The sequence below is a fragment of the Trichophyton verrucosum genome, assembly GCF_000151505.1.
Source record: "Trichophyton verrucosum HKI 0517 chromosome Unknown contig01011_1.f1.exp, whole genome shotgun sequence".
Taxonomy (NCBI): domain Eukaryota; kingdom Fungi; phylum Ascomycota; class Eurotiomycetes; order Onygenales; family Arthrodermataceae; genus Trichophyton; species Trichophyton verrucosum.
Genome location: NW_003315192.1, coordinates 65,516 through 82,771, shown reverse-complemented (window position 1 = coordinate 82,771; position 17,256 = coordinate 65,516). Strand labels below are relative to the sequence as shown.

The window sequence follows — 17,256 nt, the reverse complement described above, 5'->3', positions numbered from 1 at the left end:
CTGCAGACCTGAAACGCGAGAGAAGATAAGAAAGCAAAACAAGTCAGGTCGGAGTTGTATGATATGATCAACACGAGCTAGAAAAGAACCCCCTCCGGTTGCTGCCGGTACTGGGAATCGGGCTGGGGCAGCCACAATGCTACGTTATACCATAACACTGTGTCATACAGAGTGCCACCTTACTGAATGGAAAGGGAGTCTCACTCTGGGCTCATGCGCGAAGCATATACCCCGATGCAGAGTTGACCATTCCCATTCTGAGTGTTATTGATGCACGACATCGCTCGGCTGTTTCCGCAATGCAGATGGTGTTTCTAGAAAGATGCACAGTAGATTTTCCATGGCTCGTGTTAGGGGTGGTATTTTTCTCTCCCAGATTAATGATTTGTGGAAGAGAAATAAAGAATCACGATCCAGAAGCAGCACCTAAAACTCTATATAGTGTCAGCATTACCTAGACCTCTTGTCACAGGCGTGCTTAACTACGGCGAAAGTCCTGTCAATGAAATTGTACTCCGTATGTCTTTTTCTTTTCGCGAAAGCAGCAAAAGTGACTACTTAGCCCTTATTACTAAGCAATAATAGTTAAGCTTAAAGTGGCCCCACATTAATTAAGGTTACCCCAAAGTTCAGATCTTCTCTGATTGGCTGGAAGCCCGGCCACTGGCAAGCCAGCATCTCGGCTTGTTTTCTGCACGAAAAGGAGTGTAAATAATTGATCTGCTTGCATCCCTCTGCATCTGCATTTCAGCCCGTTGAAAAGGGAGGGACAGCACATTTTTCTTCATCACCCAGCATACTCATACTCGCTTTCCCTCCCGACATCATCATGGATAGGTCCTCAGGTAGTCTATCTACGGGAGAGATGAGCAGCCATGGGGCTCCTCTCCAGGGGACTGAGCTAGCAGAGGCTCCCGACCTGGAACTACTGGGTGAGTGCAAGAATTGAAAAATCTTCATCTTCCAGGTCGCCTCATAGAAAATATGCTAATGCAGAGTATATCTAGCGGTCATGGGTTATAAGCAGGAACTTCGCCGACATTACTCCACGATTCAGGTGTTTGCTATTGCCTTTAGTATAATGGGATTGCTGCCGTCAATTGCATCGACGCTGTCCTTTTCCGTGCCTGCGGGGCCAGCGGCTATGGTTTGGGTACTTAACCCCTCCACCAACACAAGTTATAGATAGTAACACAGGACTCTGGGGATATGGCTAACCACTGTGCACTTCCATATAGGGCTGGTTCACTGCCTGCTTTTTCATATTTATAGTTGGAATCGCTCTGGTAAGTTAAAAACTAGGCGTCGTTTAGCTCGTACGGCCAGTATTACTGAAGTTTAACTAATAATAGGCTGACCTCGGCTCCGCGCTCCCAACATCCGGAGGATTGTATTGGTGGACACACCACTTCGCAGCAGACAAGTGAAAGAACCCCCTTAGCTTTCTCGTTGGTTATAGCAACACCATAGGCCTCATTGGCGGTATATGCTCGGTCGATTGTAAGTGATTTTGTGCCCAGTAGCCCACCGCCAGTTTTATGCTGATAAACCTTAAGACAGCTTCGTGCTTATGGTATTTGCCATCGTCTCCTTCGTTCGTGACGGCGAATGGATGGCTTCAAGAAGTCAGATATATGGCGTTTATGCCGCTACCATAATAGTCCACGGCATACTTGCCATACTGGCGGCGCCAATTATGCATCGCATACAGTCAGCCTGTATCGTTGCTAATGTTGGCCTAGTACTAGCAACTGTTATTGCATTGCCGATCGGAAGATCAAGAACTGCCGAAGGTATCAATTCTGCAGCCTATGTCTTCAGCCACGTAGAGAACCATACCTCATGGCCAACAGGATGGGCATTTATGCTCGCGTGGCTGTCACCCATCTGGTCCGTCGGCGCTTTTGATTCCTGCGTCCATATGAGCGAGGAGGCCATGAACGCTGCCAAAGCTGTTCCCTATGGAATCCTGGGAGCCATTGGCGCATGCTGGTCCCTTGGTTTTCTATCTCTTTGCATCATCGCTGCCTGTATAAGTACCGACTTAAGCTCAGTCCTCGAGAGCCGGTTTGGACGGCCAATTGCCCAGGTAACTTCATGGTCTGAAGCGCACTTCGTAGGTATCAAGCTAATATATCTGATTCATAGATATACTATGATGCTCTGGGGAGAAACGCAGCAATAGGGTTTATGGTGACCATGGCAACAGTCCAGTTTTTCATGGGATTAAGCATTGTAAGGAACCCTTCGGCTAGTCGCTTAGAAAAGAGACTGTCTTAACAAGATATCCAGGTGATCGCGGCATCTCGACAGACATGGGCCTTCTCCCGTGATGGTGCCCTCCCCTTCTCAAACTACATGAAGGTAGTCAGCAGGAGATTCCGTTATCAACCAGCGCGTGCAGTAGTGGGAGTCACTGTCACGTCAGTCATACTTGGTTTGCTTTGCCTTATCAACAGCGCTGCCACAAATGCGCTATTCTCGCTAACCGTCGCCGGAAACAATGTTGCCTGGGCCACTCCGATATTCTGCCGTATATTCTGGGGCCAGAACAAGTTCAAGCCTGGTGCATTTTACACAGGCCGGCTCAGCACACCAATCGCCATCCTTGCACTCGCGTATCTCTCCTTCTCAGTCACTCTGTCGATGTTCCCAACTGCCGGGCCAGCACCATCCCGTAAGTACTTTCCCGCCATCTTTCTCCAGCATTATGTGTCCCATGTTAACACCAATATTTCCATAGCGGATGGCATGAACTACACCATCGTGATCAACGGGTGTGTCTGGGTCGGCTCGCTGTTGTACTATTTCGTATCTGCCAAAAATTGGTTCCATGGGCCGCAGAGGACTCTAGACCCAGCATCGGTGTCTCTGGAAGAAAGCGAAGACAAAGAGAAGAGATGATGCGAGGTTCCCTCGAACTGGTGTTATATTGTATGTTTTTTCCCCTATGCGGTGTTTTTTTGTTGGCTTTTATTTTTATTATTTTTGTTCTATCTTTTCCCGCCAGAGGGATAAATTTACAGTTTTAGAATTAAGCGTAAGTTACTAGAGTTTAGATAAGCTATGCTGACAAAGCAACTCTAATTTGACTGCTGAAACATGATAGACCAGAATATCAACCAAGCCATCTCCATAACCAACGAGCGAACCAGCGGACGGGGTAGTGACATCGGTACTTCGAGGAATTCTCAGCCAATGTCTGTCGTTTCACCACTGAAGGATTTTGGCTTGGCGGGCAAATGGTACAAGCCGCCACAAACTTCTTGCACTTTTGCGACATCGGACATGTTGCGATGCGTTTGAGATCCCTGACCATGGAGCACAGGCGAGTTTGTCTCCAGAGCTTCGCATCGCTTCGTGTCTTCCCCGCCATATAGAGGTAGTTGAACCCGTCGGGTAGCCGAAGCTCTCCTCAGAGACTTATTTATCCTGCTTGCTCCCCCCCCCGGGTTCCTGGCTTGCTGAGGGGGCCCGTCTTCGCCTTTGTTTGTCCTGTTACTTTCCCCCTGTTTTTTGCATTCCGTTGGAAGAAGACATTCCAAGTCTAAGACTCCACTTATAGACCTGGAGGCCGGCTCGTAACTGCAGCTTCTGTTGGTGTTGCCGGATACTTGTCTGGCGCCCGTCTGCATTACCGACCCGGCGACACAGAAAAGTTCAAAAGACGGAAAAGAAGCAGGAAAAAGGAAGACGGAACCGCCGAGGGTCTCTCTCCATGATGGCTGTTACTGAAACCCATACTGATGGCGCGGATACGATCATTCCCACGAGTGCGCATGGCAAGCCACCGGGTGATCCAGTCCTGCTGGAGAGTGCAATGCCTGAGGAAACTCCCCAGAATGCCCCGTTGCACCGGACTCTGAAGTCGAGACATCTTCAGATGATTGCCATCGGAGGTGCGTCTTGCTTTTCTGCTTTGGAGTTGTTCCTCTATGCCTGATCAACCAGTTAATGTTATCTTTGGAACAGGCATTATCGGCCCCGGTTTACTTGTTGGATCCGGAAATGCCCTACACGTTGCTGGACCTGCCGGCATTCTCATCAGCTTCACACTCGTTGGAATCCTTGTTTTCTTCGTAATGTAAGTACTTCCTTAGTGATATACAAAGGCTGTCCGGTATTTATACTTACTATATAAGGCAATCTCTGGGCGAAATGGCTACTCTTATCCCCGTGTCGGGATCGTTTACAGAATATTCAGCTCGTTTTGTTGATCCGTCGCTGGCTTTCGGTCTTGGTTGGGCTTATTGGTATTTATGGGTTACCATTAGTTTCCATTCATCCCCACTACCCGTTTTCTTATATTTAAATCATCTTCACGATTACTGACGATTCTCAGGTCCTTTCTAACGAATACAATGCATTAGCTCTTGTTATGGGCTACTGGACAGATGTTGTACCGCAATGGGCATGGATTCTTATGTTTTGGGTCATATTCTTAACACTGTCAAATCTTGGAGTTCTAACATACGGCGAGGTTGAGTTCTGGCTTGCCTTGTAAGTATCTACACCTTGACCCCTTTTTCTGTCTGGTAGCTAATCGTAACTTGTGTATAGGATCAAAGTCATCTCCCTCACGATATTCCTTATCCTTGCAACAATCATCAGTGCCGGTGGTATTGGCGGCAAAACAATCGGGTTCAAGTATTGGAGCAATCCTGGCGCTTTTGCCGACTCTATCAACGGAGTAGCGAAGACATTTGTGATCGCAGGCACACTCTATGCTGGGACTGAAATGTATGATGCACCATCCACCTTATCGCTCCGTTGAGTCTCTCGTCTTACACAATCTAGGGTTGGTATTACTGCTGGCGAATCGGCGAACCCCCGAACCGCCGTTCCGACCGCTATCCGCCAGGTGTTTTGGCGTATATTGATCTTCTACGTCGGTGTGTACTCCTTCAATAACGCCTCTCCTATATCGTCAACGAAACTAACATAATGTTAGGTATGATGTTCTTCATTGGTATCCTGCTACCATATGACGACAAGCGCCTCCTGTCCTCTGGCTCCAAGACAGCGCAGTCACCTCTGACTATTGCACTCTCCGATGCCGGTATTCTTCCAGCGGCTCATCTGATCAATGGTTTGATCGTTATATCTGTGATCTCTGCTGGTAACAGTTCGCTATATGTTGCATCTCGCACGATACTGTACATGGGACGATCTGGCAAGGCGCCGGCTATCCTAGGTCGAACAAACAAAGCTGGTGTTCCCTGGGTTGCTTTGCTGTTTACCAATCTGGTTGCTTGCATTTCCTTCCTTTCCTTGTCTTCCAGTGCCGGAAAACTATATTCTGCACTTATTACTTTGTCAGGAGGTATGAATTCAAAAAGAACCCCAGCTAATGGCCTGCATATACTAACAAGTTTCCCTAAGTGTGTACATTCATCGTTTGGGCTGTCATAGCCATAACCCACATTCGTTTCCGACAGGCACTCGCCATCCAAGGCGAAGATACCTCTGTGCTACCATTCCAAGCTATGTTCTACCCTTGGGGAACATATATCGCCCTTGCAGCAAACATATTTTTGATTTTCTTCCAGGGATACACCGCTTTCCTCCACCCATTTAGCGCTGAAGATTTCGTTGTCAACTACATCCTCCTTCCTGTATTCATTGTTCTGGTTCTTGCCTGGAAATTCGCTAAACAGACTAAGATCGTCAAACTAGAGGAGATGGATATATGGAGTGGAAGAAGAGAGTACGGAGATGATGTTACAGAAGATGTCTCCAAGAAGACTATTTGGACCAAGATTAAGGATATCATTGTTGGTTAATACCCCCCGATATTCCTTTTATCCCTTATGATATGATGCATATAGAAGTACACGTATTAGTGATCAAATATATAGTATGATTTTATATATGGTTTTTGTATATATTTTATTTATCTCATGAATCATTGCGCTACTCTGAATATCTAACGCCAAGCAGAGCCAAGTACAAACAAGAATAGTAAAACAGGACAAAGGGAGTCTCGGTGCGCTGTCGCAGTGGAGGTTAGAAGGAGATTTGTCAAAGCGCCCAGCGCCATTGGTTAGTTTAACTTAAAGAATCGGGTCTGGCTATGCATTAAGAAAGGAATGTAAGGGAAAGAATCAGGATTTGTGTGACAAGGGAATCACATAAATTTTCTCTGTTTTATCGGACTAGGGGTCCGTAGATGATCCTGGGACGCATAACCGGATGGTGGGCCAAGTTCAAGCCGTCTCTGAGGTCGGCCTTCCGGCCCCTGATCGTCTCTGAAAACACCCCGGTGGGGAGGTTGACTGAAAAAAGGGTTTTCTGTTTCTAGTCTTGAATGACCTGATGTATAGCTGCTGACATGAGCCTGTTGGGAGGGCATATGCGGAGGTGGAGAGTATCCAGTATAGCCAGGTGGCATATGGGGTGGATTGTTTGATTTGTTGCGGAAGAATGAAAATGTGAGGTTGGAAACAGTGACGCAGGCCGCTATGGAGGATATAAAAAAGAACTGTGCGCAGTTAGTACTGTAACATCATTGTTCGAAAGAGGTCAGGTAGTGCCAACTCGTACCATCGCTTTGAAACTGATTGGTTCAATGAAGCCGTTGAATATCTCCGCCAGCGTCTGTGCAGATACCCTTGCTCGACCAACCTTTGCAGGGTCTCTATGCATACATCTCTCCCAGTTGTCGCAGACCGTTTCCAGAGCAGGTAATCTTCTCCCGTCGGGATCACCGCAGCGGTTCTCGACGTAGTTCTTCGTGCATGTGGCTATCTCCGCCAGAATATCTGCGGACTGGCTTTCACTAGCGATCTCAACGTCGTGTTTAATGGCAAGCAAGAAAGCAACAATGACATATAATATCAGAAATGCGATTATCAAGTTAAATGTGAATTGGGCGTAGTATGACAGTATTCGAGGAATATGCGGATGAGTTTCGAGAAACGTAAAGAGGCGTGAGAGATACGGTATGTGGCTTGTGTTTTCAATTTGGTTGGATTGTTGTGCCTTTCCTGGCTTTCGGTCCAGCTCCCGACTGCTCGGCCGGTCATCACTGCTGTCTTCACTAGCGTGGCGGATGTGTCTGAGCTCCCGGTCTCGTCTCCTCCTCTTCTGGACCTTTTTCACCAGGGAATTAGAGAACTTGTTCGAGCGCGGTACTTCTCCACGACCCGAGCTAGGTGCAGCCGGAGCGTATATACCGTAGAGATTGAAAAGGGAATTGCGTCGTGTCGCCTTTGACGGTTGTTCAGGGGTCTCGTCATTATCTGCATGCTCGGGAGATGAGAGGTTTTCCGCTCCTGAGGAGACGTCCGCGTCGAGTTTGCGGGGAGTTGTGAAGGATGAGCCGCGGGTAAGATTGACGTTTGCGAATGAAGGTTGTGTGAGGTTCTTCGACTGTGCCGGCTGCTCTCGTGGTGCTGGAGCCTGTGGTTTTATGGGGGACGCAAATGTCCGACGAGCATCTGGAGAGGAACAAGTTAGCAAGGTTACCTACTTCACACGACACAACCCCCGCGTTCATACTTACTTGCGTGTTCGTTCTTCAGGGCGAGTTGGTAGAATGGCGAAGTGGCATCTCCTGGAGCTCTTGTCTGCCACTCAAAGTCCATGGGAGCTTCGTTGGAGCGGTTCTGCATGGTGACGGTTCGCGATTAGCATGTTAAGGACCGGCGCCTACAACATGCGCAGTTCAGAGCTGGAGAGCGATCAATCGTCAGCAGAGACGCCCGAAAGATTTGCAATCCTTTTATGCTGTTCGCTTTCTTTTCTTTTGGTTTCTGGTCGTTCTTTTGCTATTTCTTTTGATTTCTATTATTTTTATTTTTATTTTTATTTTCTGTTTTTTTGTTGATGTTGTTGGCCAAAGCTTCTGTTGACTAATCAACAAGGTAGTGTCATGTGACTTGGTCCGCTTATTAGTTTTAAGCCTCCTTTATTATGTAACCGATGACATCACTTTCATCATTATTTCACCTCAGCTCTATCGACCGAGAAGACATTTTGAGAAGTAGACCGGAGGGCATTGTATTGTAAAACATAGAGCATAAGACTGAATTAAACCTATATATGCCATCCACTAGTCTATAAGGTGAGAAATGCACCTGAACAATTAAGTATACTGACGCCCTAAATGCCAACTCCTAAAGATATTAACTCGAAAATTCTAGCCAATGTGCAGGACTGTACCTAGGTATAAAGCTATACAGAGCTTGAAACATATGTACGGATGGAGGGAGTTATCCCTGAGAGGTATATTTATTATTGCAGAGGCATTCGACTTGAACGGCCTCTCCTTCTCCACTTTGAGACAAAGTGGAGAGTATATTGTTATATCGCTCCGCGGCGCAAAGGATGTAGATCGTCTGCATGGGCTTCTGCGGCCCGGAGGGGGAGGGGGAGGGTTGAAGTTGAAGCATTTGGAGCAGGACCCTTATACGAGCGTAATCCACCAGGGAACGGTGATGATTCTGAGGGGCGGGGTTTCATGAAACCAGACGGGAAAAGGTCCGAAACCAACTTTCGAAACTGTTACCGTCAATAAGGGAGGATATCAAGTCCCTTGTCAACTAAGCTACAGTGTTAGCCAGGCACCCAAGAGGAGAGACATGCGACTCAAAACTTACCCATAACCTTATCCCATCTAGTCTTCCCTTCTACATCATCACTCTTATCTCTCATGGCCCATAAATCGTGTAAAAATGTTCGACAATTCCTTGCATTCCCCATGCCATAGCGATGTTCAAAGTTCAAAAGCAAGGTATTGATGCTGTCCCTGTCTGGCCCTGCAGATGCTTCACAGCCAGCTGTAAAGAGAGGTTGTAGCACGGCAATTCCAGGGCAAGGTTCGCCCAGGAACCGAACTTTGCATATCCGACTGATAATATGTTTTACCGAACTCTGAACCAAAGGATCTGTAGAGGTCAGGTTGAGGATACGGCGATATATTTGAACGAGTGCGACGTGGTGAAAGGCTTCGTCAACAGTGGCAAAGTCATATTTGTGCACTGAAGCATCGACCGTAGGCCTAAATCTCCGTTCTTGGGGGCCCATCTTTGAATGTATCTCATTGATGAGCTGATAGCTTTCATCAAGTACTGAGAGCGGAATGCGGTTTTTGGGGTCTGAGTCTGCAGGTAAATGCCCTCCTTCATCTTGTTTGAGAGCCAGGTCAGCCTCTATCGCAAGACGGTTGATTTGTTTGAAGATCGGTCCTAACGAGGACGAGAATCCAGCCAAATCGTCGATTTTATCATCGCTTATCAATTTTCGCATCTGGAGTAAGGCGCGAGAATCGTTTGGCATGACCAGATTTCCTGTTAATAGAGCAATGGTTTCGATGGATAGATACCATCGCCACAGAAGGGACATGGTATTGGTGAGTGAGTCTGGAGAAGCCTTTGACTTCTCTAGATAAGAAGATATTATTGCCGTTGTGCCTTGCAGGTGAGAACGCCATGAACCAGGGCTACGGCCATCCGAGACAAAGTCAGAATGACACAGGGTAAGGGTAGTTGCGACTACTGATTCGTCCAAGCTAGCCCCGGGCTTGGCCAGAGCGTCTTGCAGCTGACGGAGACTGGAGGCCTTGAGATGGTTGAGCTCTGACATGCTTTGGTCCATGCCCAGGGTCAATCTGTGAGTGGCTGCCAGGCTCAGCAGGGCGTTCATGAGATGAGGGGTCTGTGTAGCCATGGGCACGAGAACCCGGCAGAACATATCCTGGATTGGCGAATGACATGACATCGACAAGGTGGTGCATGATACGAAATGATCAAGGAGTTTCTGCTGCTGTTTCGGCAGCCAGCTCAGCTCAAACGGGTTGGCTTGAACTTCGGGTGTCGGCGGAGTATATCTGATCAGGCGGCTTTCGAATTCGATGGGGTCGTCTGAAGCTGACGAGGGAGGCGGCGTTGCCAGCGAAGACTCCCTCCCATCGTTGATATCAACTAATATATTCAAAAGAGTCAGGTAACCAAGGAGAATAGAACAGTTAAGTATTTAATGACCCAATAAATAAGCCAGGATTGCTCGGAGCACAGCTGCTGCCCGCGAGATAATGAGAGTGGGGCCCCATACATTGTAACGCCTGCTGCCCCTGCGACTGTTCCACCACGGCATCCACAGAGCTTGACGAGCGCTCTCCCGCTTTTGACCCATAAATAAACGCCGTGCTACCTAAACTCGCGAATAATGGAGAGAACGAGATGAAAATTTTAGCCTCATAAAACGTGCGTATAACTTTTTTCTTTTGGGGGAAGAAGGGGGGGTGCGGCACGGTTAAAAACGAAGAAATAATAATAATAATAACCTCAGCCCCGCCATGTGGCCCTGCGGGAGAAGCTCCGTCTGGGCATGCCAGGGTCAGACGAGAGCGGGAAGTACTAATAATAATGATAACAAGTACTCCGAAGTCACTCCGTTGGTGCAAGGTCAGGCGGGAGGAGGACGTGGGTAGGAAAAATGCGAGTTACGTACCTGAGGACGAGACGACCGGCAGCTGCACCAGACTGGGATCGCTCTTCATGCACTCGCCAAACCGGGACTTGGAGAAGGGCCGGCCCCCCCAGGAGAGCCGCATGGTATAGGTGCATTGCTTGCCGGCGCGCTCGCACCCTGTGCATGCAGGCTTCTTCTCGTCACACTTGCGATGCCGCTGGCGGCACTCAGTGCAACCGGACCGCGACCGCCGCTTCTGCGCATCGGGCTGCATGGCCAGCGGACAAGGGAGTCGGTCGGCGTCGGACAAGGATCGATAGTAGTAGTGAAGCGGCTCGCCCAACACGCCAGGCTGCGCATCAGAGACGGCTTTTGGGATGGCTAGTCGGTGGGCTCAGGCGTCACGAAGGGCGAGTTTGCGTGAGAGTGAGAGCGCAAACTTCGTCGCTGGCTTCCTGGCTTTCCTGGCTTTCCTGGCCGTCCGGGGGCGGTGCGGCGTGCAGCAGCCAATCAGCGTCCGCAGGTGGTTGTAAGTTCCCTTGTAGGCTTAGCGCCGGCGGCTATTAGGTAATGGTTATGTAATGATTTATGTCATCTAGTCGGCCATCAACAACATTCAGGGGATCTTGAGTGTAGAACACTGGTATTAACTGGTATTAAAGATATCTTCGTCCTGCTCATATATATATATATATATATATATATATACATGATTGGGGGCCCTACTCCGTGGATAGACATTCACTTTCGTCGTTGGTGATTGCTGCATTTCAAGTTACTGATTCACGTGATCATGATTGCTTAATAAGCCCACATTCTCTCAAGGCTCTTTTTTGCAGAATCGAAGACGAGGAAGCACGAAACATCGAAAGCCAATGGTTAAGGGTGATAGTTGATTGCTATCTACCAAATGAATGACTTCGGGTCAGGATGAAACAGACAAAATGCAATGCTGGGTATACTGGTACAAGTCATGTCATCAAGAAACGCCTGCGTCGTCCCCAATAGTTCCTCTCATGATGCTTGACCAGGAGGGGGAATGAAGAACAACAATGAAAACACCACACAAGACAAAAAGAAGACAAAGGGGTCCCCGGAGTCATTAACCGTTCGTCTCTAGCAGTCGTCATTAACTCAAGGGAAACAGATAAAACGTCTTCAAAACAGAGCGATATATCGCATCGGCCAGAGATCATTATTGCCGGGCAGAAAATATCGGGAAATCATCACTAACAATGTACAGTGTGGAAGGCAAAGAAAGGAGAAGAAGCAGCAGCAGAAGAGGGGGCGCTGAGTGGGAGAGTTAATAGTTCACAGGTTCGATGAGCTCGAATCCGTCCTCGTGGCCGCCATATCCCTCGTCGAAGTCCTCTGGATCGACCAGGCCGACGAATTCGTACTCTCGCGCAAGCTTCTCAGTCTGCTTGGTCTCAAATTTGTCTACTGCTTGCACGACAGCGGCACTGAGCACATGGCCTCCCTGGGCAGGGCTGGTGTTGGCGTCAAAGGAATATAAAGGGTCTAGACCCTCAGGAGTGGCTGGTGGATCGAGCTCTTCTTCATCAGATGAAGACTCTGCTCCACGGGACTCCCTTACGGCTTGGTTGATGGCATGCTGAATCGATACCTTGACAGGTACCTTGGAGTTGGACCCCGCAGCACTGAAAAAGAGCCGGATTTCCGTTAGCTATGGCATGACCTGAGGGCGAAACTGCAAACATACCCCGAATATTCAAGCAGAAGTTTTGGTCGCGGGCGGCAGACTCGGACCTCCTTCTGCCCCCTCGTGGGGCGAGTATTTGGCACAAACTCCGAAGTGTTGTTGGTATTCTTCGATTTGACGCCGGTCTTGGGAGTTGCGGTAGCCTTCCGAGTCTCTTTGCTACGGTTGCTAACGTGGGAATTTCGAGTCATAGTTTGGGCTAAGGTGGTGACTACGGTAGGAGAAGGGAAAAGAGTGGAAGGAACACCAGGGCGCCGATGGTAGGCTTCTAGCCTCTGGCCTGTAGGCAAAGGTCGTTGACGTGAGGCTCGGTCGATAGCCGGCTTCTACCGTCAGCGCAAGGTGTGTTCAACAAAGGGTCAGGTTGGGTTGGACAGCTTTCCAGGGCAAGAGAAGGTAAGTCTGGGTGGTTAAGATGCCAAATAGAGGGTGTCAGGTCAACTGCCGGCTGGCTAGCACTCCGTCTGGGTCACAGTCTTGCATTTATATCCTCGTCTCGCTCAGCTCACGAACGCCGGTTGAGTCACGAGGTGAATCATCCGCCTGCAACTGGCCCTGCCCCTGGTAACGGCGAAACGAAGGCGATGACGACACGGGCGGTTACAGCGTCACGTGGTGCTGCCTCGGGTGTATTTTTGGTATCAAATTACAGCAATACAGCTTATCTCATCCTATCTTCCAGCTGCGATAAGAGAGATTCGGAACATATTTTGGATAGTCTTGATGACATCAGCTTTTTTCTTTCGAGGTACTCATCTTCATCTCCCCGACTCGTTGTCTTTGCCTGCGTCTATCAGCACTTCTATCTTCGCCTTCAAATATGCCTGTCCGAAACGTTTGGGTCGAGTTTTCCTCAACTCCCGGTCTCTTCGCAGTTGACACCATGACAAACTGACAATTTATCTATGCGCTATCCATAGCGTTTACTGCAGAGGGAGGGTTTGATACTATCAAAGTCGGGACAACAGCACCCATCGAACAGAACGACCAGGTACTTGAACATGGAGCTTATAGACTGTCTCCCAAGTTGTCAGGGCAGGAAATAACTCAAAGCAGCGAACGTTGTTTCGTCCGTACTTTGTCACTCTCCGGCACCTCAAGGGACAATACAAGTTGCGTATCATGATCTCACGCCAAATTAACAAAGAAGCTCCCAAATGACTGGGATTTCGCACCGCCCATATCTTTCTTTCTATCTCTCTCTTCAACCTTTACGTAGCTTGGATTTGGGTATGCCATACAGGACGGCCATGGTATTAATTCTCCCAGCAATGGGCTTCTTCTAAATTCAGACATTCATGAAGAATGGGACGACTACGCAATAGCTGTGAATCTCGCCGACAATTACAGTACTGCGTTCAGAGCTTCAGGGCGAATGCAGCCCGTTACCAAAATACCATACTTCATCCCGCCTGCCTAAATCCAATCACCCCAGCCGTGTTAGTGATGCGCTCCTCCGGTGGAATTATGAGCAAGCTGTCCTCTCCAATATGCGTGGTACAGGCGAGGTTTCGTTCGATTTCCGCCCTAGGTAAGGACATGATGCAGGAGATTAGGGAAGGGCCAATGGCAAGCCAACGTATGGAAGCAGAACTCTTCGGACGTCTTTTACGGTTACGAGAATGATCAAGTTGCTGGCTAGATCCAAAGCAATGACTGCTACGAAAATTCCTGAGCGTGGAAGAGGTAGACGGAAGGGAAGAGCAAGGCAGGGGAAGTTGCTGGTGGAAGCTCGCGGATGACCCCCAAACATTCCGGGACCAAAAAAGAAAAAGCGGGTTTTATTGGTTGCGCCGCCCCCTTCCTGCATGAGGACCCGGTTACCTTGTGGGGATGGATGCCTAGCTACCGATCTATAGTCGGCAGCCTCGCTCACGAAGAGTCATCTCAGAACGCCCTTGTCCAGCTACAACTTGCTCTCCATGCTTATCATTTGATCATGGCTGCACTATGCAGGCCCATTTGTGGGGGATCAGTTGTTCTGGATCGACTCCGGCGGTTTGACTATATCTTTGGCCCTGTCATATTCGCTCAACACCCGGGTACCAAAACGCAAAACATTGCGAATCAGCTTCTTCTGTTCAAGCACCGGGCTACACCGAGAACTCACCACTCTTCCTTTCCCCTCCCAAGGTTGCGCAGCTTACGTCTTGTCGTGCATGGTATTGAAGCATGATTTCAAACATCGAACGATGCGGGGAGCTACGGGAGGCACCTCCGCTTCCGCCTGCTTCCAACTGACTACTGAGGTGGTAAACACGGCGCAGCTGGCCAGCTTGTCAGTCAACGAGGTGCAACAATTGCATGGGGTAGTGAGAAAATAGCTGATAGGCACGATATAATTAGCTCTGCATATTCTTAAATTAAATTTAACCCGCTCCTCCAGCAGCGTCGTCTCCAACAATACTAGCATCCAGCTCTCCATCATCCTCCTCATTGGGCAGCCGATCCGGGAACCACCCGAACTGCGCCATGTCGACGTAGAACTCATTCATGCTATCAGAGCGTACAATGACCCCTTCTTGCTCTAGAGCTTCTGCCTGTCTCGCTGCCGAACCAGGCCCGCTGTTGGCGCAAACCATGTTAATCTAAATCGCGATCTCATTGTCTACTTCACATGCGGAGTCCAAAGGCGTCATACCGGTGGGATATCATCCCTTTTGAATTGATAACCCGCTGCCAGGGTACGTTGTCGTTGTTATAGTACTCGTCTGGGCTTGACGGGAGATGCTTGAGGCAGATGCCAACCTGTCGAGACCGTTGAGCTGTACGACCGTATATGTTAGACACACTAAGGTAGATCGCAATGGCGATGAGCTATCACTCATTTATGAACTCACGGTGTCCTAGCAGACGAGCTATATGGCCGTAGGATGTCACTTTGCCATAGGGAATCTGCTGGATGGCCTCGTACACTGCGTTAAACCACCACTCTGCTTCGTCTGTACGAGCCATGGAGCCCCAGAGATGACTCAACGGCTGGAACTAATGGATATATCATACAGAGCGAAGAATATCAATCAAGCAGGGCGAGAGATGGCTTAGTTAACTTGTCAGCTAAGTTAACTAGCTAGTTAAACATATTGCTGAGGCTGAAAATACGAGATTTGAGTCAAACTTGGTTTAACTAGTTATTTCGTCTCACTTTGGCTTCTTCACCTTCAGCGCAAGGAAGGCCATCAAACATGATCATTTCTCAGGCTTGGTATCATCCTTTCTTCTCCTTCTCTTCCTTCTTTTCCCTTTTTTTCTGCATTTCCTCTTCTTCTTATGACCGTTATCATCTTGGAGCTTCTCGATATGCATTCACTGACCCCTCACCTCCCTGGCCTAACGCCCAAATAACTACCAGCAAACACTGTAATAACTTCACCAAGTTATCAGTTCTCTTCCCATCTACCTATCTAGTAAAGCTAGATAAATACTATTTCAATCTCTTTCTTTTAATATATGCAACAAGATAGCTTTCCCCTCTAGAGAGACTTGTTATCTGATTCCCTCAATCAAAGCGACCGGGGTCCTTTTTCAACAGCCTCGAGTGTCTACCAACTGCTGTCCTATAGTTTTCTATATCCCAATCTATACCAGAATCAAGGACCCAGATATGTCGGAAAGGCGACTGCGAGCATCCAAATTGCCGAGGTTTCCCCTACCAAATGTCGTCACTAACCGTCAAGGAGAAGAGTGGATGGATGGCATCGCAACACTTGACTTTGACTACTTCCCACCATTCCAGCATGTGATACCAGAGGAGAATCTCTCATCTGCTAACTTGCCGCCATTTTATCGTCTGCTCTGTGATGCTCAGGCGGTGGCCCTATCCAATTGGGGGTCCAAGGGGAACATAGCAAAGGAGCTACTTGGACTATACTGGCCAGCGGACTTTAATACAGACGGGAAGCTCAAGAGGAACCGCTTGTCGTGGAGCATCGGAAACCAGGTCCGTCCCGCACAGCGCCATCATCTCACACACCAAAGCTGTGGAAGGCCAATGAAGTCGATGCCATCCCAGGCTGCTGTTGATGAAGATGATGACTTTAAAGCAGCAGAAAATGGTAGCCCCAGCAAGGCCGACCGGCCATGCAAAGTTGTCCTCCTGCATGACTCAAAGGAAAGCGAGCGCGTGGTCGAGCTTGAATATGAAATCGACCGGTTGAAAGCAAGCTTGAAGCGTTCCGAGTCGCAGCTGGAAGGGATGCGGTCTCAAATGAACCAGGTAGAAACAGCAATGTCGGTGAGATCGGAGCTGGTCACAAATGCAATTGTCAACTATCACTTTTCGCGAGCAAACCTGGAGCTGCTGTCGCCCTCGATCTCGTCCCTGGTAGACGAATCCGTCTCTGCGGATGATCTCTCCGAACTTGCTGGCGGCGCAGCTACACTCGACCATCGCATCAAGGTTATCCAAGAGGTTGCTCGCCGATTGCAAATACCAGTATCTATCCCCCCGGAAATCATTGGTGAACCAGACGACTCGGACCTACCAGTTGATCCCAGCATTGCCTGGAACATGCAGGTAGGCCAGAACGGCAAGTAACTGGCATATACATTTCCCTTATTCCGGATTTCCCAGCACTTGGAAATTGGCCAGCCGACTGTAAGGGAGGCCCTTAGTCACGCTTACCTGTATGAAAGCCTGCCTGGCACCGAAAAGATCTGGCCTATCTTCCCCCGTAGCCTGACAGGCCGGAATCTGCAGCCGGTAACAAGCAAAGGCTAGCTTGAGCAAGGGACTACCTTTTACTTCTCTTTTTCAGCTCATTTGAGCCCCTTCACATTTTACCTATTTCGGGGGATCCTGGCAATGGTTATCTGCCTCGTTGTAATAGCCAACCCCCTATCCTATTCGGATATAAATAGTCCTTTGATCCTTTCTTTAACCCCATGGATATCTGGCTTTTTTTCGTTTTGACTATGCATGGTCTTATAAGTAAGCTCAATTTAACTGTTATAATGCCAAATCAGAACTTCCTTCTACCTGAAATGTCCCTTTCTTTTACTTGAGAATCCCTCGTAGCAAGCTATAGCAAGGATAGCCTGTAACTACCGGCGCAAGGGCTCAACTTATCCAGCCCTTGCGGATAGGGGTAGTTAGGCACGTAACCCACCAGAAATATCTA

The 17,256-nt window shown here is 48.6% G+C and overlaps 8 protein-coding genes across 8 annotated transcripts; 4 read left to right on the top strand and 4 right to left on the bottom strand.

Annotated features, from left to right (window-relative positions):
• Positions 1–1,570: 1,570 nt before the first annotated feature.
• TRV_07481 (GABA permease (Uga4), putative) lies at positions 1,571–2,904 on the top strand (the record flags this gene model as incomplete). The annotated part of the gene is made up of 2 exons (XM_003018489.1): positions 1,571–2,116; positions 2,293–2,904. 2 exons carry the CDS (start codon positions 1,571–1,573, stop codon positions 2,902–2,904), a joined length of 1,158 nt encoding a protein of 385 aa, XP_003018535.1.
• Positions 2,905–4,378: 1,474 nt separating this feature from the next.
• TRV_07480 (uncharacterized protein) lies at positions 4,379–4,774 on the top strand (the record flags this gene model as incomplete). The annotated part of the gene is made up of 2 exons (XM_003018488.1): positions 4,379–4,500; positions 4,561–4,774. 2 exons carry the CDS (start codon positions 4,379–4,381, stop codon positions 4,772–4,774), a joined length of 336 nt encoding a protein of 111 aa, XP_003018534.1.
• A 182-nt stretch (positions 4,775–4,956) lies between these two features.
• TRV_07479 (uncharacterized protein) lies at positions 4,957–5,783 on the top strand (the record flags this gene model as incomplete). The annotated part of the gene is made up of 2 exons (XM_003018487.1): positions 4,957–5,323; positions 5,413–5,783. 2 exons carry the CDS (start codon positions 4,957–4,959, stop codon positions 5,781–5,783), a joined length of 738 nt encoding a protein of 245 aa, XP_003018533.1.
• A 344-nt stretch (positions 5,784–6,127) lies between these two features.
• TRV_07478 (nuclear envelope protein Brr6, putative) lies at positions 6,128–7,613 on the bottom strand (the record flags this gene model as incomplete). The annotated part of the gene is made up of 3 exons (XM_003018486.1): positions 6,128–6,481; positions 6,544–7,439; positions 7,505–7,613. The coding sequence occupies 3 exons, from the start codon at positions 7,611–7,613 to the stop codon at positions 6,128–6,130; spliced, it is 1,359 nt and encodes a 452-aa protein (XP_003018532.1).
• Positions 7,614–8,511: 898 nt separating this feature from the next.
• Positions 8,512–10,568, bottom strand: TRV_07477 (C6 finger domain protein, putative; the record flags this gene model as incomplete). Its single annotated transcript, XM_003018485.1, has 4 exons — positions 8,512–8,543; positions 8,601–9,923; positions 10,054–10,358; positions 10,453–10,568. 4 exons carry the CDS (start codon positions 10,566–10,568, stop codon positions 8,512–8,514), a joined length of 1,776 nt encoding a protein of 591 aa, XP_003018531.1.
• Positions 10,569–11,716: 1,148 nt separating this feature from the next.
• Positions 11,717–12,327, bottom strand: TRV_07476 (uncharacterized protein; the record flags this gene model as incomplete). Its single annotated transcript, XM_003018484.1, has 2 exons — positions 11,717–12,074; positions 12,137–12,327. 2 exons carry the CDS (start codon positions 12,325–12,327, stop codon positions 11,717–11,719), a joined length of 549 nt encoding a protein of 182 aa, XP_003018530.1.
• Positions 12,328–14,505: 2,178 nt separating this feature from the next.
• TRV_07475 (MGMT family protein) lies at positions 14,506–14,718 on the bottom strand (the record flags this gene model as incomplete). Its single annotated transcript, XM_003018483.1, has 1 exon — positions 14,506–14,718. One exon carries the CDS (start codon positions 14,716–14,718, stop codon positions 14,506–14,508), a length of 213 nt encoding a protein of 70 aa, XP_003018529.1.
• Positions 14,719–15,824: 1,106 nt separating this feature from the next.
• TRV_07474 (uncharacterized protein) lies at positions 15,825–16,673 on the top strand (the record flags this gene model as incomplete). The annotated part of the gene is made up of 1 exon (XM_003018482.1): positions 15,825–16,673. The coding sequence occupies one exon, from the start codon at positions 15,825–15,827 to the stop codon at positions 16,671–16,673; it is 849 nt and encodes a 282-aa protein (XP_003018528.1).
• Between the last annotated feature and the right edge of the window lie 583 nt (positions 16,674–17,256).